We start from the raw sequence: 24,840 nt of genomic DNA, 5'->3' as shown, positions 1-24,840 counted from the left end.
CTGGCTTAACACAATTTCTAGGGATGCTGTAATTATTTTTCTGAACCAAATGTGTGAATAACGCATCTGCGCCTCGTCAAGCTTTTTTGATTTCTGTCATTTGCCTTCAAATGGTATTTATTAACAAGATTAGACCTGTTTCGGTAATTGCAGGAGACTAAGTACATGAAATTAGGCACACATTTACATGCCTAATATTTCTACTCATTGCACCAAAACACCTTCTGCTCATTTTAAGGGTGGTTTCTTGCTCAGAACAAACCTATTTACATCGTAAGGCAGCATTTTCAGATTCACCAGGAAGGATGAGTTTTCCAATGTCACAGAACAGAGCTGGGAGACATTGGCATGCAGGTCTCATCTCTAGCCAGCAGATGTCTCTATTTCATTCACCCTTCATTGCAGGCTCCTCCTGAATGGGAAGACTTGGGAGCAAAATCTGTGAGTGGGAGGTTGTCCCATCCTTTTGTCACCTCCCACAAGCCTGCAATTGCCCCTCCTCCACCCCCTCCCCTAGCTTCCTGATTCGTGGCATAAAGGTAATTGAAACAGGAGTGCCATTTGAGTTTAAATACATTCTTTACTTTACCAAATCTGTTTGCAAAGTGGGAACGGTAACTGAAAGCAATCTTTACAGAGCCAAAGCTTTTTCTCTTTAAATAGCACCATACTCCGTACTAAAAGCTGTATTACTGAGTCATAACAATTAATTACGTTCGGAGGTGAGAAGACAGGATTTAACGCTCTAATGCGATTTGAATTTAGGCCGTTATCTCATTCCACTGCTATTTAAAACAAGATCACTTTTCCACGGAAGCATCTGCAACTAAGGATGGTTTCAGAGCTTAAGTCTGAAGACATCCCTGGCAACTGAATATTCCTGTTTTAGCTTCCTGGGGGGGTTGGGGGGTGGGGTTTATATGCATGTCTGGATTTTCTAGATTTTTGTAATGAATTGCATTTCTTTCTACTTTGGGATTTGATAAAAGAGAACTAGGGGCCGGGAAGGTCATAAGGAATTTTGTACGTGTGGAGGTGTGCAGGAGGAGTTACCGGAAAAGCAAACAGAGACCATATCACCAAGCATGTGAGGCACATGTCTGTGCAGGGCTGACAGGCAAACACCTCATGAAAAGAGATTTATTAATAAGTTCAGAACAAGTAGCAGGAACTGGAGAAGGAGCTGAGAAGGTTCAGGTGGTTATCAGGCAGGAGTGGGAGGGTCCTGTGGATATCCAGGGAGACAGAGACAAGCTCTTCGGAGGCAGTTCTGTGGCTTTGCCAGAGGCTCCTAGAGGCACTGAGGGTCCTGGGCTTGCCAAGGCTGGTGGCACCAAGATAGCAACCGCGGGGTCCAGAAGGATCTGCCTGGAATCCTGGATATGAATCGCCATTGTGACTCCCCACAGTGTGACTCTGTGAACCCTGTGCTCCCTAAGCCTTGGGAGATAGGGGCTTCTGTCCCACGGAGAGCTGCTGCGAGGGTCGGATGAGCTGAGGGTTAGATTCTGGAGTGGTTCCATATCTGGAAATCATTGTAGTCATGCAGAACAAGGAAAATGGACAGATCCTCCTTCCAGACATGGAGTGTGGATTTTGACATTGCATGGGTAGCTCAGGGCCCAAGTTGTGCAGCTGTCTCAGTATGAAATGCCTCTCTTTCACACCCTTCTGCTCTCAGGACCCTGCCTTGTAGGATCCTAGGGCTCCCCACAAACAATGTGTTCTCTCTGCTGCTCTCTTTGGTCATTCTATGTCGTGAGTTCTTCCCACCATGTTCTCCTCTCCCACTCTTCATCAGCTCCAGAATCAGCTTAGTATCCCTGACTCGCCAAGTGCCTTTAACCCGCAGCCCTAGACGGATGCTCTCTCCACTGGGTTTCCATGGTCAGTTAGAGGCGCAGGGCCAGATCTCCTGCCCCGAAGTCATCTGACTGTGCACTCTCTAAGCCACTCACTGGCTGTGTGACCTGGACAAGTGACCTAAACCTTATAAGCCTCATTTGTTTGATCCACATGGTGAAAATATTAATAGTTATTTTGCCGAGTTGTCAAGAGAATGGGAAGGGCTGGCCTGTTTAGGACAGGAAGTCATCTCATGGTGGCCGGCACTAGCCGGGGAGCCTCCAGGCCTGTGAGCCCAGAGCGGCTTTCCCTTGGGTTCTCAGAGCCTCCTGCTGCACCTGGCAGATCTCAGGATGAGTTAGTGATGCGGGAGTCTGCATGGCCCTCCTCATCCCTGTATAGGTTAGGAGTCGAGTCCTCTCCCCATCATGAAGCATGGCCTCCTCATGGCCAATCCCTCTCATCTCTCAGGTCTTACTCCAGGCATTCCCCAGGGCCCTCGTCTAAGAAACTCTCCTCTCCCCTTCTTCCCACATCTGCCCTGTTTTATCACCACCCGATATAGCACCGGCTTGTTGATGTGTTTGCTCAGTCACGACTCTCTCTCCAAAGCAGAAGGTAAGCTCCAGAGAGAAGGAACATTCTCTTGTCTTCTATTCTGCGTCGCCGCATCCTCAGAACCCAGCATAGGGGCTGGAGCCTAATAGATGCTCAGTTAACTGGAGTGGGAAGAATGAATGGAAGTGTCTCCCTAGCACAGCGCCAGGCACAGCACAGGCACTTCAGAGATGCCTGTTATATGGAAACCCGGGACCCCCGGGGCTACGGTTTCCTTATTTTAGGAATTTCCCCCACCCCCGCCACCCCCGACATCCCCGCTGCCCCCACCACCCCCGGCTCCAGGCCCTTCCCCCCTCAGCCAGTCTGTCCCTTTTCCCAGACCTCAACCCAATGGGGGCTTCCTGCAGGGAAGGGCCGGCTGTTCTAGCCTCCCCATTCACCCCTCACTAGGATTTAGAGTCTGCCGCGCTGCACTCCCGCCCCGCGCGGCCCCTGGGCGCCTGCCCCGGGCATGCTCAGAGCGCGCAGGTCCGGGCGGCGGCGGCGGGGGAGGAGGGAGCGGCCGCCCCCGCCGCCGCCGCGCGCTCGCCGGGCCCGGGCGGAGCTGCGCAGTCCTCTCGCAGCTGCGCCAGGACAGCCGGCGCGCGGCCGTGCCCACAAGTTGCCGGCAGCTGAGCGCCGCGCCTCCTCCTGCTCGCAGCCCCCTACGCCCACCCGGCGGCGGTGGCCAGCGCCAGGACGCACATCCCGCGGACACCGACCCCAGATGTAAAGCGGGACCCCAGCCCCTCGCCCCCCGGCGCGATCGACAGTCTCGCCAGCGTCTCCTCTGCCAAAACCCAGGGCTGGAAGATGTGGCAGCCGGCCACGGAGCGCCTGCAGGTAAGGGGCACCCGGGAGGCCGGGGGCCAGCCTGGAGGAGGAGGTGCCCGGGCAGAGGAACCTAGTTTTTGCTTCTGCCTACTTTAGGGGATTTGCCCAAAACCATCTTGTAAGACGCATCGATGGCAACATGATGCTGTCGGTTTAACCCAGCGCCAGGAACCCGGCAGGGGTATGGGGATGATGAAATTGATAAACGCACGGATTCAGGCGTTACAACTTTTGGCTTGGAGGTGCTTGTGTGCGTGTTGGTTGGTACATATAAGGTTGGACTTTCTGACTGGCAATTTAGATTGCATTCCACTGACACAATGCAGTGGTCTGGGGTTAGGATTTTTGAATCCAGATTTTTTTTTTTTTTTTTTTTTTTTTGTGGTCTCCAGGAAAGACAGAACAAGTGATATGTGAAAGCATCCATTTGCCAATATAATGTGGAAATATCAAGCTTGGTTTGGCTTGGTCATGGTATGCTACTTATTTTATTTTTCCCTATTCATTGGTTCTCTCCCTTTATCTTCCTTAAACCCAAGCTCCTTCAGATATTTAAGAATCAAAAGTAAGTTCAGCCAGGAATATTTATGTCCTGGGTTATCCCATCAAAAGTTTTTTACTGCTGTCTCCTGAAATGCCAGACTGCCTTGAATTGGATTCTGGAAGCTGGGGATTTGCGGGAGGTGATTGAAGAGAAAGAGGGACCTTTCCCAGAAGAACTCCTTCAGTGACACGTTGGGCCTTGGGATTGCCCTGGTTGCAAGGTTTGAGGACTGCCTTTTGCTGGCAAATATTGTCAAGAGTCACGGCAGCTACTCTGCCAGATAAAATCCACTGAATCCTGCAGTTAAACTTTTGGCAAGCTAGGAGCCACATTGTTTCGTAGTAAACTTTGAAGACGTGTTTAACTGGTAAAATACAGCACCACTGGAGGCTGAGTGCATCTGAAGACTTAGGACAGTGAGGCCAGGCCCTGGCTAGGTTGGAGGCTTCTCAATGAACATTTACAGCCCCAAGCACAGTTTCTCAGATGCAGGGAGAGGCTAACCTTTGTCTAGGAGTCCTCATACAGAGGAACAACCTGCAGAGGGCATTGCATTTAGCGGAAACAGATGCCCCACACACAGCTCCTTTCCAAATCTCCCTGGGCCATGATTGGTGGGGAGTGTGTTCAATTTATCAGAGCCTGAGACACCAGACCAGTTCCCCAGGGTCTCAAGTAGAATAAACAAGAAAACCTGCATTTAGCCTTGCAGATGAGGAGGTGGATGACCAACCTCCTAACCCCCTCCTTGTCTTACTAAGAGAATATCAGCACTGGGCTCTGAATGACTGGCAGAAGGTGATGTAAATATATTTTGGCAGTGGCACCAGATACCAGTGGTGCATTTGAAGTTCTCCTTCGGTTAAAGGCGTAACTTCTATTCCAAAGGAGCAGAATGATTGAGGGGAGCTGGCAGGTTTCCTGTTCAAGTGCAGAGGGTAGCTTTTGGAAGTCCTTAGAGAGATGTGACCAAAGTTCCTTGAGGTGGCTTTTATGGCCTGATGATCTGTACCTCTGAAGAGTTTGTAGATTTTTGACTATTCAAGTTCTTCCTACCGGCCTGTTTCACTTAGGGAATCCTGTGCGCTCTGGAGCAGGTGACCCTTGGCAGGCGGGCGCTCTCGCTTGCCTTCCCATAGAGATTGCTCCTCACTAGAAATGTCTCCCCCTTATTTTGTGAAATGTGCACGTGGGCATTTTGGCGTGAGCCTGGTTTATTGCAGTTGGTGTTTGCAATGCGTTTATTTTATTTCAAGGTGTCATGTTGAAAGAACCTGTTTTTAGGCTTTTGAAAGCTCATATAAACAGGGCTTATCACCGATAAGACCGAGTCACTGTTGGAAGGTCCTTACCAACAGGGGGCTCAACTTCATGCTGCCCAAATTTCAATGAGTCTCTTTTGAAAGTACATACATCTCAAGCCTTGAGATTAGAGAAGTGAGACAAATGCGGAAAAATTTTTTTATATCCGTGGCTTCTTCCCAAAGAGTTTTGCTTGACTCTTCTTGAAAACACATAATTTATATGTTTTTACTTTTGCCTCTGAAAGAGCTGTTGAGGATGAGATGGTGAGTGAGCTGCTTATCATATTTTATTTACATTCCTTGTGGGTATCTTTGTCACAATCTCTGTTTGCTGTCTGGGTTTTTTTCCTTTTCTTTTCCTTCCACCGTGATATAGAAACATGCCTGTCCGATTCCTCAGTGAGAGGCCACTTTGCCACTCCCAGGCTCTGTGGCCACAGAGATAGCAGTGGATATCATGCTGGATAGGAAACTTGAGAATGAGTCCTGCTCTTTAATGATGTCTGAGCTCCATGTGCCTTTCACAAATCTTTTTAAACCTTCTCATTCAACCTCATTAATTTTTTTCTCATTAATCTTTAATACAAACATTCTACTTTAGATGAGCCAGAGTGAAGAAAATTCGTCAAGGAAACATTCCCAGAACTTCCTAATAGGACTAAGGAGTCAATTTATTTTATCAATACCTAGAATCAAAAGAGGGGATGGAAGAAAATAACCAGACCCTTTCTTGATGATATAGTTCATATTCGATGAGGCTGGTTTGAGAAGTCTGTGTCCCAGGGGAGTGTGATAGATCTTTGTGTAGAACAGTCACCCTCTAAATAATGGACTTTTGAGTGTAGCAACTGGCTCCGTTGCTCAGGAAATGGCATCTTTGATCAGGTTTGATTATCATTATTGTTACCCACACTTCTGTGTCCCCACAAAATGATGCTGATATTTTCTGATTTGAGGTTTAGCTGTTTGACCCAAATCCAGCACAGGCAAAGGGACCTATTGCCCTGAGCAGAGCTGCGCTGGGTAATTTCTCATTCAGTCACACAAACCGAGGCAAGTTCATCTGCTCCCTTGAATGTTAAAACTTCTGTTGCATCCCACTCGAGCCCTCGCTGGGAGCTTCTGCCATTAAAAATATAATAGGATCAAAAGGGATGTGAAGATTTAATTTACCACCCTAACTTTTTACAGTGAATAAATATGAACTCTTCTCTTTTCACCTTCCCGTCTGCACAGCAGACTTTTTTTTTTTTTCTTGGAGGTATTGAGGAGAGTTATACATTTTTAAAGAAGCAGATTTGAAACAGACTCCTTTCAGAAAAGTAAAGGAGACTTTTCTGAACAAATAAAAACCCTACTGGTTTTTATGAAATAGAGATGAGATTACCTCTGGCCTTGAAATTTTAAAATTTGTATGAGTTTCTGGATTGACTTGATGATTGTACTGGGTGGATCCCTCAGAAGTAACAAACCCATCCATGCAAGAGTGTGTCCCATCCATAGGAACAAATATTTTCTCAGAGCAAATGTCTTCACTGAGCTACCAGATGCATTTTCTGGAGGCCTTGATAGGAGGAGAAAGATGAATCAAGGCTGACTTAGAAACGAAGGAGGTCAACACATCCTTAAAGGTCTTTGGTGTAGTTATTACTAGGATAGAGTGGAATGTGATAGGCATATGAGTTCTAGCAGATTCTAATTGTGAAGTTTACATGTAACCATCTTCTCATGAGGCATTCTATAAAGGTTCCAATATAATCATCTAGCTGTCTTCACTGAGATTACCATTTCTCTATGGCAGATTCAGAAAAAACAGCTTTTTATTCACAAAGCTGGATTTGAGTTTTGCAGCCTGGGCATTTTTTTCTGTTCCATCCATTACTTCCTTTTTCATCCTCATTGTGGCCAATGTCTGTGTACTAGCACTTCCACAAGAGGGAGAAACACAGTGAAGAGTAGGGAGGACCCCAGATCCTGAAAAAGCTTTCTTTTGGTTTCTTCTGAAACTTTTGGTTGATGAAGTGGTCGAAGTTTCCAGCTAAATACTATCTGGGGATTTTAGGAGCCAAAGTCCTCCTCTGAGGATTATCTCACCCTTTCTCTGCCTTGTCCTATCTGGTAGATGTTGTCTTGACTTGGAGTGTGGATCGTTCTAGATTTTTCTTCTCTATGATGATGCCACTTTCACTTTTCCCCTGAGAAGTGAGACTGGAGAACCCTCTAAAACGTCAACTGGAGACCATTAGCCCTGGCCCATCAGGCAGGGTGAAAACCGGCAAATCTGATACTTTTCCAGGCTGACCAAATTGACAAAAGGAGCAAGGATTAAGAATGGGAAGATACTAGTAACCTGCTTTTGTGGTGCAGGCACTGTGTGTGGCACTGTGCCGAGGAGCTTTATTTTAACTATCTGGCTCATTTGCATCCTGTAACCACTTTTATCCCCATTTTAGAGAGAAACTGAAGGCCAGAGAGTCGAAGTGATTTGGCCAGCGTTGAGCAGCTAGAAATGAACTGAGCTGGAGTTTGAACCAGACAGTTTGGTTCCAATCCTTACTTCTTAAGCACTTCACCATAGTGCAGAAGGATAAGACAGGCACAGTGCAATGTACATGTTGGTGCTGTTGTTATTAATAAATACAGTTAGAGCAATGACTGTTTTGTGGGCTCAGAGAGGCTGCTGTCCTATTTCTTGCTGAAGCAGTGGGTTGACCAAAGGCTACTCTGTTTTTGGTGGCTCAAATCTTTGGTGGCACATAAGCTGCTGTCTTCTATTGAAGTTAAAATTCACAAGTGCCATTGAAGAGCTTTTCAGCTGAAGCACATAGCATTTATCCAAACTAGAGACCTTGAAAGCCGGTGATTAGGGTGGATTGCGTACACATTCATTCCAAGTTTAGACAAAAAAAAATGGGGAGAAGGAGGGAGGAGGTTGGAGATTTTCAGAGCGGTTGCTTAGAAAAAAGCAACAGCTATTATTACAGAGGCACAGGTTTCTCACTAAACCCATTCTAGATTTTGTTGTTGTTTTCATCAATTGTAGTTGAGTAAGCACAAAACATCGGGCCCTATTGTTCATAAAGAAAACTTGGAGTTGTCATTAATCCAGGGCCTTAGTCTCCCTCAGGAATAAAATGCTATCTTACATCATTGAGTCTTTCTCCAAGTTTGTCAGCAAATCTCTTTCAAGCGATTTGCAAAATCCTAGCCTGGGAACAAACTCTGTGCCCCTTGCTTAACCATGGCCTAATGGCTGTTTCGTGTTGACTGTACTGAGTGATCTTGGAGTGTTAGGCAACTTTTGCATTTTGTTTGATGTTCCAGATTAGGTGCCTCCCATACCAATACCCCTCCACACTGACCCCATTCTACCATGAAAATTAGCCTTGGAGGAGACTCTGGGAGAATCAGCCTTACAGCTTCAAGGGTACCGGAGATCAGGCTGCCTTCTACAAGGTATTTTATTCTGTGAATAGCAGCAGTTCAGGGACTTGTTAGTGGTCAGGAAATAAAACTAGTCCAGAACACTCAATGACTGCAGTGTGCTTCTTTCAGCCCTGTGGACACAAATTTAAACAGAGGCTTTATATAAGTAGAGCAAGAAGAAATAGTTGAGTCGTTTGTCCAAAGACCTCCTTAAAGTCTAGTGGAATTAGTCTACTGTCATTTTGTGTTCACTTAAAAAAAAAGTTGTGATCCCTATTTAGCTGCTAATCAGTGATAAAGCATCAGTGTATTCACCAGGTCCAACCCTTGAGGCCAAAGACTGCAAAAGGAAGGTGTCAGGGAAAAGACACAGACTTGTTTGGTGACTGGCATATTTCAATGCTTCCAGCATCTTGACATGCTCTTCCACTTAATGCTGATGCCACGTGGATCAATAATCTGGCTGAGGTCTTCTTTCCCATGCCTGATGGCCCAGGATTCCTCTGCTCTCTTATGTTTCAACCGAGTTCTTACTTTGATAAGGGAGGCTCCAGTAATGGCCTTCTTAGCCAGGTTGTTTCCTGAATAAGAAATCATTTGGGTAAAAAAAAATAACGAAAAAAAAGCATATCTGTCTCTTTATAAATAATTTTGACTCAATCGCTTACTAGCAATGTTTCAGTTTTGTAACTTCTCTGAGCTTTGCTTTCCCTATCTGTAAAATAGAGAGATGTGCTTTGCAGAGATTTTGGTATGTAGCGTATAGTAGGTGCTCAATAAACAGAAGCACTTCTTAATGTTGTTATGGTTGGTCACTGTAGGAATGGAGTTTTGAATTTAGATCTAAGCTCCTGTCTTCTCTTCTGTCCATCTTTCTTGTCCGTCTACTACGTCCCAAGTACTATGCTGGGTGTGGGTGAAGGGTGAGAAGAAGGGCATAGTTGTAAACTTAGAGGACTCACAGTCCTATTCCTTATTGTTCAAAGTTGGACTTAATATATATTTCCTAGTATGATTGTAACTTTCAGTGTTTCTGTTCATATGAAGAAGATCCCTAGCTAGCTCAGCTTTATAAACCAGAACCAGTATGTTAATGACCTGCTCACTGTCCACTTGTCTCTGTCTCCTCACTTGGGGAAGCTCCTTTTATTCTCAATGTATAGGAAAGTGTGATGCACAGAATGCAATTGTCTTTACAGTTGGGGGTGAAGATGATGGAGGTTCATATATGATAGTGGGTGTTAGGGTATGGGTGAGCTGGGCTGGGACTTGGGGGCCACATACCTTGTGGCCCTTGATCACTTGGGTCCCTGTTTTAGAGAGGCCTGGGCGTGACTATCCTGAAAATGGTCTGAGTTGACATACCTCTTATATCTCCTTTAGTTTCTGCCAGGCAGTGGTCTCCAGGTCAGGATGAAGTGTTAGTTCTCTCGTGTTATAAATGTAGTAAGGGAAGTCGTGCTGAAGTTGACTATTGGGAAATTTCGTGTATACTATTGAGTTGAGAGTCCACTGCTCCAAAAGAAATTTTAGATAAGTGAAGCCATTCCAGAAGCCATCAAATGCATGTTTGCTCCCAACTAGCCACAGCTAGAAGGTTATATAGCGTGGCAAGTATTCTCAAACAGGGCACAGAGAAGGGGTGCTGTGGTCAGGGTCCCAGAAGCAACATTTCCTTCCACTCCAGCAGTGCTGCTAGCAGACTCTCATTTAATCGGGTTTTATTGGTGATTTTTACTTTTCCAGCCATGCTCATTTCCAAGTATGGAGAAAATCAAGAAATGTCAGCTACCATTCATTGCAGGCTTATTTAGTAGTAGTGTCAGTAATAATAACAATAGCAGCCAACTTTTTCTTAGCATTTACTGTGTTCCCAGCACTGACCTGTCCTCCCAACAGCCTGTGGCAGTAGAGCTGGGGTTCATAGCCAGCAGACTGGTTGTAGGGTCTGCACTCCTAAGCACTGTGCCTCTTGTGTCATGGAGCAGACATTTTGTTTTATATGAGAGGCATATTTAATCCTTGAGAAAATTCTAAGGGACAGAGATTTTGTTGTCTCATTTTTCTGGATGATGTAACAGTTCTCCAGAGACTACAGATAACTTTTGCTTGAGTTCATTAACTACACATCTTCCATCTCACCTTTTTCTCTGCAGATGAAGCCCCAGCTTGTTCAGGCAGCAGATGGTCATACCTTGGCCTGAGGGTGGGTGTTCTAGCCCAGCCATGATAATAATCTCATACTGGTCCAAGGATTGTCAGAGACCAGTTTTTAACCATTGGGATATGAGAGGATATCTACTAAAGATACTTTACCTTCATGAATAACAAATGAAGCTTCTTGGGGAAATAGCCTTTTCCTCCTTTTCTGTCTTCTTGCTGTCCTGAGCATAGATGTGATGTCTAGCATTGCAGCAGCCATATTGTGATTCTGCAGCAATAAATGACAAGCCTTAAAACCAGTCCACTAAGAAGGCTAGCATGATAAGATGGAAGGCCTTGGATCAGTAAGCAGCACCTGAACCTACCTCCTAACAAAAGTTATATGAGAAAAATGTGACCCCCTTTCATTTGTTTATGCCCATATGTGAATTGGGACTTCTGTTACATGTATCTTTGACATTCCTAACCGACACAGCTACTAAGGGACCAAAATTCAGATTCAAACCCAAGCCTCCATATGTTATTCATTGTTGAAGGTTGAATTGTGTTCCCCTAAAAGATGTGTTGAAGTCTTAACCCCTGGTACCTGTGAATGTAGCTTTATTTGGAAATAAGGTTTGTGCAGATGTAAGCAAGTTAAGGTGAGGTCATATTGAATTAGGGTGAACCCTAGAGCCAATGACTAATGTCCTTATAAGGAGAGATTTGAAGACACAGAAGCGGCACAGAGAAGGCCATTGTGAAGATCGAGGCAGAAACCGGAGTTATGGCATCATAAGCCAAGGAATGCCAAGGATTGCTGGCAACCACCTGATGTTAGAAGAGTCGAGGACATGTTCTTCTCCAGAGCTTTTGGATGGTGTGTGGCCCTGCCAACCTTTACATTTTGGACTTCCAGCCTCCCAAATGGTGAGAGATTAAATTTCTGTTGTTTTAAGCTACCCAGTTTATGGTTATTTGTTACAACAGCCCTAGGTAGCTACTACACCAGTGAAACCATATAGCCTCTTGACTATGTTTGGTCACTCTACTTCTGTGTTGTAGGTATCCCCAACTTTCACATACTGGGACACAATGCATGTGTCTATAAGGAATCCTTTTTTTAATACCGAGTGTGAGTTTATCTACTGTGGATTAAAAAAAAAAATGAAAACAGCAAACAACTAAGCTATTGCTTCTTTCTCCTTTATTTCCTTCTGGTGGACAACATCCTAGGAAAAGGCGGCAAACCTTGAGTGTAACATGTGCTGTGTTGCTCAGGGAAGGTCCTCTGGAAAATATGGTACATGAGCTTCAGGCCTGAAGATGGTTCGCTTTGGAGATGAAACTTATGGGCTGGAATGTGAAACACAGTCACTTTGAGGTGGACCTCAGTGAAACTTTTCCAGACAGGCTGAGACCAAGGGAAGACTAGTATTAAGGATTTTATCCTCAAAACAAACTAGGTTGTCAGAGTCCCTGTAGGCTCTCTGGGTAGCAGCCTCTGTGATTTGCCTCTTCCTGACTAGGAAAACCTGTAAGCTGACAAAGAAATATATTTAAATTGACCTCCAGGTGAGCCTCATGGTATGTCAGGTTGATTATTTGTACCTGGTTTGGTGTTTTGTTTTGTTTTTTACTTGATAACTGTATAAATTATTTTAGTGAAGAGCCTGTTCTTATTCTGGAACTCACTTTGAAGACAAAAAAAAAAGTCAGCCATGTCATAATACTTATTTTCTTGGGCAAGCTTGTCTTTTTTTGATACAGCCAGGAAGGCACAAATGTTTCCAGTCCCTCTGAGATGAAGGCAGGGAGCCTGTCCAACTGCAGAACTGCTCTGTCAGTGTCTCTTTCTGAGAGTGAAGAGTCATTCTGGTCTTAAAATGCTGTTTTGCTTTTCATTCTCTTCTCTAGAAGGAATATCCCCTGTGTCCATGGGAGCAGGAGGGGAATGGACAGTTACCAGGGGAAAGGAGCTGCATAATTGTTAGATCCATCCTAATCCTTTCATGACAAACCTTTCCTCAGAGTTGCTTTATAGTTGTGGGTCTGAGAATAAATTCACAGATTCACCCACTGCATGCTTTGATGGTTTCATGTCAGGAATGGGCCTACTTTTCCTCAGGTGAGAGAGGAATCCTGCTGTACAAGCCACCTGTAATGTGGGCAGTGGCAACTGCTGTTTCCTTTCCAAGTCTTCTGAGGTTGTTTCCTAGTAAGTGAGCTGGAGGCTATGGGGCCTGGTCCTGGTGGTAGCTATTTTGCTTTTGGACATAAAATCTTGGTAGCTTAATGTATTTGTTCCTAGGGCTGCAATAGCAAAGTACCACAAACCGGGTGGTACTGGTATTGTGGGTTGTCCCACAGTTCTGGAGGCTGGAAGTCTGAAATCAGATGCTGGCAGGGTTAATTTGTCCTGAGGGCTTGTGAGGGAGACACAGCTCCTGGCTTTCTCTTAGCCGCTGGTAGTTTACTGGCAACCTTTGGCATTCCTTAGCTTGTGGCATCATCACTCCAGTATTCATGTGATATTCTTCTGTGTGTGTGTCTCTATGTCAAGATTTCCCCTGTTTATAAGAAAACCAGTCATATTGGGTTAGTGGTTGAGCCCACCTTACTGACCAAATAAAGTCACATGTCGAGGTACTACGGGTTAGGATTTCAACATGTACATTTTAGAGGGACACAATTTAATCTATAATAGTGTAGAATTTTCTTTTGGGTATCTACCAGTCACCAAGATATTTATCCCTACTTGACCAGCCACCAAAAAAAAAAAAAAAAAAAATGGCAATCAGAATTTTCTCTACATCTGCTCCATGTCATGTCTACTACTTTCTTGATTGTTAAAAATTACAAAATAATGTCTGCTTAGGGTAGCAAATCAGTCAGTTTAGAAGTATGTAAAGAAGTTAGTAATTTTGTGCCTTTTCCAATTCCCAATTCTACCCATGAAGGAAACCCATGATTTCCTTCTATCTAGTGGTTATTTTTCCACATACTTTCCCCAGGCTTTTGCAAATGTATACATATGTGTAAACACATGTTTAATTTTTCTCATGAATTTCAATTATATATATGTATATATATACACACACACACATATATATACATATATATATATATGCAACTTTTTAAAAAATTCTACTTTACAGTGTTTTGTGGGTATCTTTTCTGGTCAATATATGTAGACCCAACTCATTCCTTTTAGTACCTGTGTAGAATTTTGTGGTGAAGCTGGACTATAATTTATTTACTCATTCCCCCATTCCCTCTTGAGGGAGTATTTAGGTTGTGTTCATGTTCTGTTTTTTTCCCCTATAAATAATACTGCTATAAATTTTTGTGTATATCCTGACCTACTGGTGCCTGTATTTCTTTAGGCTGAACTGCCAAAACTGATATGGCTGAGTCAGAGTATACATGTTTTAAATTTCAGCAGCTGTCAATGAGGGCTTTTATTGAGAGTTATGCTTTTTGATCAGAAATATATATTATTTTGACAAAGGTGCAGAGAAGATAGTTCACTAGTGTCTTAGTCTGCTTGGGGGCTGCTGTAACAAATTCCTTAGACTGAGTAGCTTAGAAACTACAGACATTAGTTTCTCATGGTTCTTAAAGCTGTAAGTCCAAGATAAAGATGCCAGCAGATTCAGTGTCTGGGGAAGGCCTGTTTCTGATTCATAGAAATGGTGCCTTCATGCTGTGTCCTCACATAAGGTAAGGGCTGGATGAGCTCTCTTAGGCCTATTTTGTAAGGGCACTAATCCCATTCATGAAGGCTCCACTCCCATGACCTCCCCAAAGGTTTCATCTCATACCATTACCTTGGGCATTAGGATTCTAACATATGAGTCTAGACCATAGCAACTGAAGAAAGGATAATAGTGTTTTCAACAAATGATGCTGGAACAATTGGATATTCATATACAAAATGACAGTGAAAACATCAACAAACCCAGATACTTCAATCCATTCATCATGCCATTTACAAAAATTAACTCAAAATGGGTCATAAATCTAAATATAAAACCTAAAGTTATAAAACTTCTGGACAAAAACAGCAGAAAATCTTTGTGCCTTTGTGTGTATCTGTGTAAACATTACTGCAATCAAGATGATGAACATATTCATTACATCCCAGAGTTTCTCTGGGTTGGGCAGAGATTCCTTAGAACAATGACAAAAATGCAATCAACAAAGAAAAAATTGGACTTTATCAAAATTAAAAACTTCTGCCCTTTAAAAGATATGGATAAAAGAATGAAAAGGTAAGATTCAGGCTGGGAGAAAATACTTGCATCTCATGTATATATTAAAGGATTTAGATCTAGGATAAATAAACTGTCAAAACTGAATAATAAGAAAGAGAATCCAATTTTTAAAAACCAGGAAAAGATTTGAACTAAGAAGGTCTATACATGGCCTGAAAAGATGTTCAGTGTCATTAGTCATTAGGTAAATGTGAATTAAAATCATAATGAGGTATCACTACACAATTATTAGAACTACTGAAAAAAAAAAAAAAAACTACGACCTTGCTAACTGTTGATGAGAATGTGGAAAAACAGGAACTTTCATACGCTACTGGTGGGAAGGTAAAATGATTTATTCAGATCAGTAGTTACCTGAGGATGGACTTGGAGGGAGGGGCCTGAAAGGGGATTGGGGTAAGTTTTGGGGTTGATGGATTTGTTCAACATCTTTTTTTTTTTTTTTTTTTTTGAGACGGAGTCTCGCTTTGTCACCCAGGCTGGAGTGCAGTGGCGCGATCTCAGCTCACTGCAAACTCCGCCTCCTGGGTTCACGCCGTTCTCCTGCCTCAGCCTCCCGAGTAGCTGGGACTACAGGCGCCCGCCACTACGTAGGCCCGGCTAATTTTTTGTATTTTTAGTAGAGACGGGGTTTCACCGTGTTAGCCAGGATCAACATTTTGATTATGTGATGGATTCATGGGTTTATACATTCATTGAGAACAAATCAAATTGTGCAGCTTATTATATGTCAACTCTATCTATACAGAGCTGTTAAAAATGTGTATGTGAAATCCTCATTATTTGCCAGGCATAGTGCTAGATGTTGGGAGAACTAAACAATACACTGTTTCTGTTCTCACTCCTGAGAATTCCCTGTCATTTTCATTTCCTTTTTACTGGAAATAAAAATTCTAACCCAGAATATAAATAATGAACTCTATAATTTTTCTTGGCATTCTCTTCTTTTAAAACATTTCTTCATTTAGTTCTTGAAATGACATTTTTCATCCATCTCAGTTTGCCTAGGGATCTTAGTCAAACTAGTGGTTGAGCAAGAGAACAAATCCAGACCAAAGGGTGGAAAGTTCACGTTGCCTTGTTGATTCTTCCTCATTCTGGATGGCCCTGTTTCTCGTTTTTTCTCCTGTTTCTAGCATGTTGGTGTTCCAGCTGACTCTCCCTTCTGGCTCAGTCCTCTGAGACCTTTTCCAGCCCTGTATCGCAGTGCCTGGCTCCAGCCTCCATGGCCAGTAGACTCAGGAGATATTGCTGTTGAAAGGGTAAATTTCTGGGATGTGGCCCCTATGACTGGCTGGGCTGCCTTCTTGTTATTTTTCCTCCCGTGACAGAAAGCAAAGAGCAAATCCATCATGCAAAACCATTAGTGGGTCTTGATTCTAGTTTGTGGATTAAAGTAATGTGTGTAGCAGACGTAGGGTCTGGATTCCTTGTGAGACAATTGTTTTTCTCAGGAATATGGCAACTGAAAACCAGACAGGATGGAATAACTTCACTAGTGGCAACTGACCCTCAGTAAAAAGCTAATGAGAAACATTCACAAAATGACTTTAACCTAGTAGTTTAAAAACATTTTGCCCCTCAAGGAGGAAAATTTGAGACATTCAACTCAACCTCCTTTAAGGTCAAGGGTAAGGAATATAAGACTTTGTTCAATAAATATGTAAGGAAACGATGTGGCATATTGTCCAGTCTGGGGCTCTGTCGAGGTGATGAATGCATTGTAAATTAACTGGAACAGCAGGCATAAACCGAGAATCCCCTGTCAACCTGTACATGTGGTTATCCTGAGACAGCAAGTAAACTACTGTACTTCTGCTTCTAACTCTATTTTGAGGGTGAAGGAAAGAAATGAAATACATTGAAGTGAGGGACATCACGTGGACAAGAAAGCCAGGAAGAGGGGACAGGAGAGTCGGAGGGGCAAAGGATGTGCACACAAAGAAAGAGAGAGAAATGGTAGGCTAGAGGAAGTCACACGAGCAGTTAGCACTGTCCCTGGCACATGAATGCTCCACCATAATTATCTATAAGATATTGAATGCAGTTGTTGGATACTAATACATTATTACTTGGAGCCAAGACATCACATGCTCACCCTGCTCAGGCGTTGAATGCTTTGGTGGATTATCTGACTCAATTGGAAAAACAATGCCCTTTAGAGGAAGAGCTTGGACACTTTGAGGGATCATAAAAGCAGATCTAAAGCCACAGGGGTGAGCAGTTTGGGGGAAATGGGGATAATGAGAATATTTCTTTAGGTTACAAGTCAGACCACTTGTAACCCATTCAGACTGTTAAACAGTGGAAAGACCATGGGTTTTTAAATTAGGCACCCATAGATACAAATCTTGGCTGCTTCACTTATTAGGAGTTATTTCAGAGCCTCTGATATGTATTTTGTGTTTGTATTTTCTCAACTTAAAAATAAGGATAATATTATAACACTTAGCTCCTGGTTGCCGTGAATGTTAATTGAGATATGGACTACAAAGAGCGTAGCTTAGTATCCGGCACATCTTTGGGAGTCAGATAAATACTAATATCTTCCCCTATTTCAGATCCAAGGGTACCCTAGGAATAAAAGCATAGAACTTTACAGCCATGTGAATAATAGAGGTTTGCTGTTTCCCAAAGCGTGTCCCATGAATTCAGTGTGTTGCTCATAAGTCTTGCCACAGAAGTTTCAGTCTTTAAATAATTTGGGGAAGCCTTAGATGAAACAAAGTCAGGCTGATTACTTAGTGCAAGACTTCTTGTAGCATTTAAGACGCCAGTGCCCTGGGAGTTTCCAAGTGAAGGAAGAAGACAGCTTTAGCTCCTTTGTAAAGAAGCATTCCATTGTCCAGGGTGCTTCAATACTTGAACTCCTTTAGGTTGACAAACTGTGGGCCTGAGGTTTGGCTCTAGCTTGCAGAAATATTTCCTTCGGCTCCTTCAATATATAAAATCTTTAAAAATTCATTTCCAGGCTTCGAAAATTAGAGGAATTTATAAGAAAATCTGGACTTCTTAATTCTTTTGAAAAACGTCAGATCACGGAGGGCTTGAATTTTCAAATAGCGACCACTGAGCAGCTGCTGTTCCATCTGGATGGGATGTGGCCTCCAGCTGGTTCTGAGCTTTCCTTGGTGCATCTCACTGAGTCACCCAGCTTGCTGAGCCCTGTGGATACTTGAATTGGGGACACCAATCTAGTTCAGCTCCTTCATTTGGCCAATGTAAAAGCTGCCTCTCAAGTTCACCTTGTGTTGGAAACAGAACCAGGTCCTTGGTCTTCTGACTCTTAAAGACCAAGGTGGTAACTGATTTTACTTGTTTAGCACCATTCATTGCTCTCCAAGCACAGCTCTCGCAGCCCACCTTCAGGTGCATGGAGGCCAACTTCTGTTCCCTCTCTTTTGAGAGCTGTGCGATGGAGTTTTCATGATTGGAGTGGGGAGCCGTGGTCATTGCTTGTCTCCTGGGCAAACCAATGCATAGAAACTAGAAGTGTTGGGGTTTATCCTATTTTCTAATCTAGAGCATCTGGGAGGGGTTCCAGGCACAAGTGGGAGGCTTCTTCTACTTTTAACTAAATGCAGATCCCTGTTTCCTACATATCCCACGCCAGGCAACTAAAACTTCTCATTGTTATGATATTGGCTTATTTTGGGGAATTTTACTGCCAAACATTGGAAGAGATTACTTCCAAAAATGGAGGACATGTAGAGGGTGGAGAATAATTTTTTAATTTAATGGATTTCAACATATACCTCACAGATTATCAGCCGATGGAAGACCCATTCAAATGCCATTTCAGAAAACCCAAACTGAAAAACATCCATAATGGTGGTAATACCTCTCTATTTAGAGAATCTCCATTCCCACCAAAAAACACTGAAAAGCACTTTGCAGACATTTTACTGGTCATCTTGGGAGCAAACTTCCTGCTGCTTTCATTTACTTTGCTGGGTGTGGAACCCATCTGCTTAACGCTACCCATTTCCTGCAGTTACAGGATTCTGATGATTTTTAGCATAAACGTACTTGGAATCGACTCACACAGTGGCTTGGGCTATAAAACAATGAATTAGATCTCCCACCCTCAACCCATCCACTTGATTCATGAAAGCACGGATGCTGTGTGCATTCCAGTCCCTGAGATGTCCATCATCCATCTGAGCTGGATGAGGCTATTATAGACTTGAGACAGTTGTTTATTGCTCTCCATTTGACCCCCTTCCCATAAAAAGTGAACTCTATTGATAACTATTTGAAAAAATATTGCACACTCTAATCACATTGAGATTTAGTGTGCATACTCTCTCTCATCGAATCTGTTTTTCCTGTAGCACCTTTTAAAACCAGAAATTCATCTGAAATAGTTTCTGCTGCAGAAGCTTATTATTTCTGCAGTAGCAGAAAATGAAAGGGATGGTGATGCCCACAGAATATAAAAGTCCTGGCCAAACTACAAACTCAGAAAATACAAATATACATTAGACTCCTATATAGTTCTGAAAAGGTTGGCTTTTGGTTAGTAAGGGAAAAAAATTCACATGCTTTTGAAGTACTTGTCAATAAAAGAGAAACATATCATTTAAACATTAAAACATACCATTTAAACATAAAACCCCTTGAACACCAGTCATATAATGAAAGGAGGAATTTAGTTGTGCCTGAAAACTTAGACTAGAATTATAACCAAGGTCATAACTCAGCCTAAAACTTTTAGGTCTGAGCTTCCTAGCAGCCCAAGGAAAAAAAGAAACATGATTAGTTACTTAACCTTCATGGCCTAATAGAAGAATGTATATTGGCTCATCTGGAGCCCTGACGTTTTTCTAACTTGAAGGCCCTGGAATTTATCATGTGGTTCTTTATATGGGACATTGTAATGCAGACTTGGGTAATAGCATTAGTTGTAGTTTTTGCCAAAGTTGTCCCTAGAAGTTGAAAAAATAAACAGTTCAATAGGAATGCTAAGACTGTTTATGTAGAAGCAGAAGTGGACATCTGTGTTTTGTTTTTGTTTTTGTTTTTTTGTTCAGCTTCATTTCCCATCTTCTGGTAACAACACCCTGATTTTGCTTTGGGGAACTATTCTATCCCTCTTCAGTAGGGAGACTCCATTCAATTTTGGAGGTTTTTTTGTTGTTGTTCGTAATGAATGTGCCATTCTTTAGCCACGGGGACTATGTGTGACCCAAACTAGATTGATTAGACACTTTCTCCCGGGAGTTGGAATCCTCAGCAGGGTGACAAAAAGACAAAGTAGTCAGAGCTGATAATGCTGGCAACCATTTCCAAAGAGGGTCTGTCGTCCTGCTGCCCAGACCCTGGTAGTGGCTCTATCCCTCTCCTTTCTGAGCTGGATCCTCTCCCTCTCCTTTCAATTCAGTGTTACTCCAATATTTTTTCTTTCTGCTTAAGTCAGCCAGAGTTGGTGTCTATTGCTTGCAACCATAGAACTGAATGATATACAGGTAACATTTCCCTTGAACCAATTGATGTTCAGTCTTCAAATTCTATTTCACAACAGGTGATATGTGGGGCAGAGCATATGTCTGGGGAAAAGTGAAGGAGCCATGCTTGAAAGCTCTGTAAAATACCAGAAACCCATGGATGCACAGTGTCCTCGTATATGGGTACCCTTCCGTGTAAAAACTGTGCATGCTTAACTGGGGGATGGAGAAAGGGTGCAATTTTTTTTTTTTTTTTTGCTTGGAATTTCTTTTAAGCGCATACCCTTACTTTATTAAGTGACTTTGAATGAAGATAATCCTCATTTTACCGTAGTACTGGCCCACAGCTTCCAGGTTCTGGCCCATCTTTGGAGAAAGGTTTTTTGGTCCTTGTTGTTTATAAGGGTGTAGTCCTGCTATTGGCATCTCCTATAAATCTTAAGATTTTTATAACTTGGATGTCACTCTCACCTTCCTGCCAAATTGCTGCACTGAGAAAGCAAAGTGTCATTTTAAGTAATGATGCTTTTACTGCATCCAAAACAAATAAAGTAATTTTGGTACACATTATGAAACAAATCCCTCTTATCTCTGAGCCTAGAGTGGAAATAGTGTCAGGGATGCAAATAGCTGCTTTGGCCAAAATAGTCAAAGAAGACATGGCCTTAGTCTGTCTGAGCTTCATTTCTTAAGAAACATTTGTAGTTGTTGGTTAAAAATGTGAATGGCTCTGTAAGTTCACTCTAGGACAATGTGGATTCTTAAGCCCAGAAAGTTAAATACCTCCAACTTTGGCAGTCCTGACCTTCTGGGTAGAGAATATAGTTCCCCAGTTTTCAAGACCTGCTTTGCTACTTTGATTTAACACAAGGCAGAAATCTTCAAAACAAAGCCCTCTGGATCCAGGAAAGTTCATCTGGCATTAGTTAGCTTGGCACCCCCTACCCCCTTCCCCACCCACCTCCTTGTCTTTTCTCTAGGAACTTGATGCTTTGTAGGAAATGAATGGCTTTGCAAAAGTGCAAATTTGGGGAAGTGTTGTGCAACCAAAGAAATTCAAATTAGTATTCCCCTTGTGGGAATCTTCTTGGAGAAATTATATTTAAATATTCAGGTATAGAGTACAGCCAATATCTGTTTTAGGAAGTTGACTGAGTGATACAGCTCAGGGGTTTTCTGGAAGTAAGGCAGGCTAGGGAAAGAAGAATACAGAATTTAAAAAACCTACTAATTTATGTCTCCTCTCTACTCTGTTAATGGTAAATAGCTCAAGCTCAATGCTGATCTCTTTACTCCTTGGCCCAGAGAATTGGCATTTTTCTTCATAATGTAATTCAATGCCCTTGCTGAACAGGAGCTGGCCCATGAGATATGTATTTGCTCTGCACTGGAAAGGATGTGTGCTGGCACGTCCTAGGAGTAGGCAAGCAGTCGATGAAACTTAGAGGGAGTCTTTTGGAAATCAAAATTAATTTGCATTTACAGGGATCCCAACTTTGCAAGTAAGGTGGAATTGCTCTGTTATTTGTGACCACATCTGTGTTTTCTGCCCCCAACTTAAAAACACAAAAACAAAAACAACTTTCTTCCTTTCTTGCTTCTCTCTTCCTCCTTTCCCTATAATTAATGGGAGTGAAGTTCTTTCCATTCCTGATTTCTTTGAACTCTCTTGCTAACTGCTGAGCCTTTTAGACACTTTTTTATGGCTTTTCCAAGGGGCCATCACCACCTCTCCTTTCTTCCATCTTCCCTTTTCAGTGGCTGTAAGCTCTTGGTGGGCTGGAAGACACAAATGAATTGGACAAAAGCAAATTTGGCTGTTGCTTCAAAGCCATTGCTTTCTTTGTGTGTGTTTTTTTTTCTTTCCTTTTTTAAGCTTTTCTTTTTTTTTTTAGCTTACGGTTAAGAGGGCATTATCTCTGCATTAGATGGCCATCAAAACTTATTTATTGGGTTATAGATGAAGAGAACGAATGGACTTATTTTGATCCAAGGACTGGAAGAAATGGACATATTGTTGATTTCTTGTAAAATGCACTGAATGTCTACCTCAGAACTTTAGCAGATGCCTGCTTCTGCTAATTTAAGGAACTGATGCTATTTGTCTTTTTAATTTTACATAGGAAATTTAATTTTGATTTGAAGCTTTTAATGCCTAATGGTAAATATGAAAATGTGTGATAGAGCAAATTATTTTTCATCTCTTGCATTTCTTCGTGTATCTCACACTCAGGGGAATTTTTATGTAGCATAACGATTTCATAAGTGTTAACATTTAAGAAAATTTTCACATTATAAATATGAGCAGAAGCCTGCTTTAGAAATTGGAAACCAAGTTTGGCCAAAATGAAAGGCAAAGTCATGGCTATGTTAAAACTCACATCTTGGGGAGTTCTGGGTGATATACTGACAGTGGAATAGACTCAGATACAGTGCTTTTAGTATTGATTAGTAATTCTTGACCAACGGGTCTTGGAACTCAAGAGGGCCATGGAATTACTTCCAGGCCACTGTTAACCTTCTGTGCATTCTACATTTCCTATACACTGAAAAAAAAAATACAGTACCTTGCAAATATTTCAATTACTTTTCAAATCTTGTGTGCTTTATTAAAAGAAATACTTATTTGAAATCATTATTGATTCACAGTGGCTTTTGGACTTTAAGTGCATTTTCAATCATTGAGCATCAAAGTACTATGTGTGGGTCGGCAACATTTTGGATGTAAAAAGGATGGTGATACTTGAAAGATTTGGGCACTCTTGAATTGATTGATGGAGATTACTGTAGGGTAAAAGTGCACTGACTGTGATTTGGATTTGTCACAGTGCTTCTCCTCGTGTTAATTTCCCATAGTCTTTACTTTCAGCAAATGTTGACTGATCTTTTGTTTTTGAGTGAGGAGCCAAACTGAGTTTTAAGGTGGGTATAAAGAAGAGGTCCCTGTGCTCAAGAAGGTTTCAATCAGTTAAATGCCGGGTAGATCCATGTTACTACAGGGGAAACCTCCATCCTAAGACGCTGTAAAGGGCAAAGATGAGGGTCTTCATCAGCATTGGGTTTTTATTAGGTAAACAAAAGCTTCCCCTGGAGTCCTACCCAGAAGGATACTAACACCTCAGGGATGAGAACTGTGACATGTGCCCAAATATTTGCTTGGGAAAGAAAATATTTTAACTGGGCACTTTTTTGCCCCCAACCAAATCGGAGTTCTGTCAATAAGGAAAACGAGAAAATTGGCAGCATCATACCAGCCACCTCTACCACAGGTGCTGAGTTTAAAATAATGGCAGATGTGGAAGATGTGATATGCCCAGATGCTGTGAACTTTTTTATTTGCCGTAGCACCTTTGTGCTTTTTTCCTGTGGTTTGGTGCAATAATGCTGAAAGCAACACAGTCCTCTGATTTGAACAGTCAGTTGATACTGGGTCTGATATGGTATCAGATGGTTTTCTAGCCCATCTTTAAATAAAAGCATTTTGTCCAATGGCATGTGTTGAAAACTGCCAAGAGTCCTAAGAAAGAAAGACTCTTTTTTGTGATTAAAAAGATTGCATCTGAGTACGCAGAAGTTGGGAATTTTTATGTTTGTTTGGACAGATGCTGTTTGGATAATTTTCTATTTGGGAAAATATCATTTGGTTTATACCTTCTTTTCCTTTTATTTCATTTTTCTGCAGTCTTTTTCACATTGGATGTGAGCAGATTGTAGGGAACAAAGCCAAATGAACTCAAATATCAGTGATTAGGTGAAACAATTTCCCTCCACTTTCTGTAGTTAGTGTTTATAAAAAAGTGCCTTTATCGGATGCTAAGAAGTTGCTTTGATGCTTTGGTTCAAGCTCGTAAAGCATCTTCTTCATCTCTCTCTACATCCTTCCATACATTCCAGACCATCTTCCACAGTTGTGTGTTTTGATGTTTGATGCTTTTGCTAATGTTGTTTTGTAACTTTGAAATATGCTTTTCTGTCAGCCGCCTGCTCTGCCCGGGGGATCATACTCCTGTCAGCCGCCTGCCCTGCCCAGGGGATCATACTCCTCTCATAGCAGTTGAAGTTGCCCCTCTTCTGCCAAAGTCCTTCCTGGTATCCAGTTGCAATGAGTCGTCCCTTTCTTCTGGGTGTCCACAGTTTGTTCTTCTGTTTCAGTTATACCATTCAGCTCATTCTTGTTTTTCTTTTTATTGGAATTATGTGTGGACTTCTATCTTCCAAAAGCCTAGAAGCTGAGGGCTGGGTCTTTGTTCATCTTTGTGTGCCCCATTGCACATGGAATAATACTTGGAATACAAGGCCGGCAACACCATACAAGCTCAGTGAATATATTTATGTCATGCTTCAATAAACTAATGATATTTTATAATTTATTTTTTGCCATCTCTCTTAATTTCTGTGGATGGAAAGGTAAGAGATAGAGT

General features: G+C 42.3%; 1 protein-coding gene across 2 annotated transcripts in view; it reads left to right on the top strand.

Annotated features, from left to right (window-relative positions):
• Window positions 1–2,987: 2,987 nt before the first annotated feature.
• The window catches only part of PID1 (phosphotyrosine interaction domain containing 1), a 250,284-nt gene continuing 228,431 nt past the window's right edge, over window positions 2,988–24,840 (top strand). The window contains exon 1 of one of the 2 annotated variants that reach the window (XM_526050.8): window positions 2,988–3,288. In XM_526050.8, the coding sequence (XP_526050.2) occupies window positions 3,259–3,288 (30 nt within the window). In that variant the 5' untranslated portion in view covers window positions 2,988–3,258. Of the gene's footprint in view, window positions 3,289–8,255; window positions 8,584–24,840 lie in introns of those variants that run through there. The other variant, XM_024355104.3, reaches the window with a different exon arrangement.

This window comes from Pan troglodytes, chromosome 13, assembly GCF_028858775.2.
Source record: "Pan troglodytes isolate AG18354 chromosome 13, NHGRI_mPanTro3-v2.0_pri, whole genome shotgun sequence".
In the NCBI taxonomy this organism is placed as follows: Eukaryota; Metazoa; Chordata; class Mammalia; order Primates; family Hominidae; genus Pan; species Pan troglodytes.
Note: the sequence above shows the minus strand (reverse complement) of the source record. Positions and strands in the feature narration are given on the sequence as shown.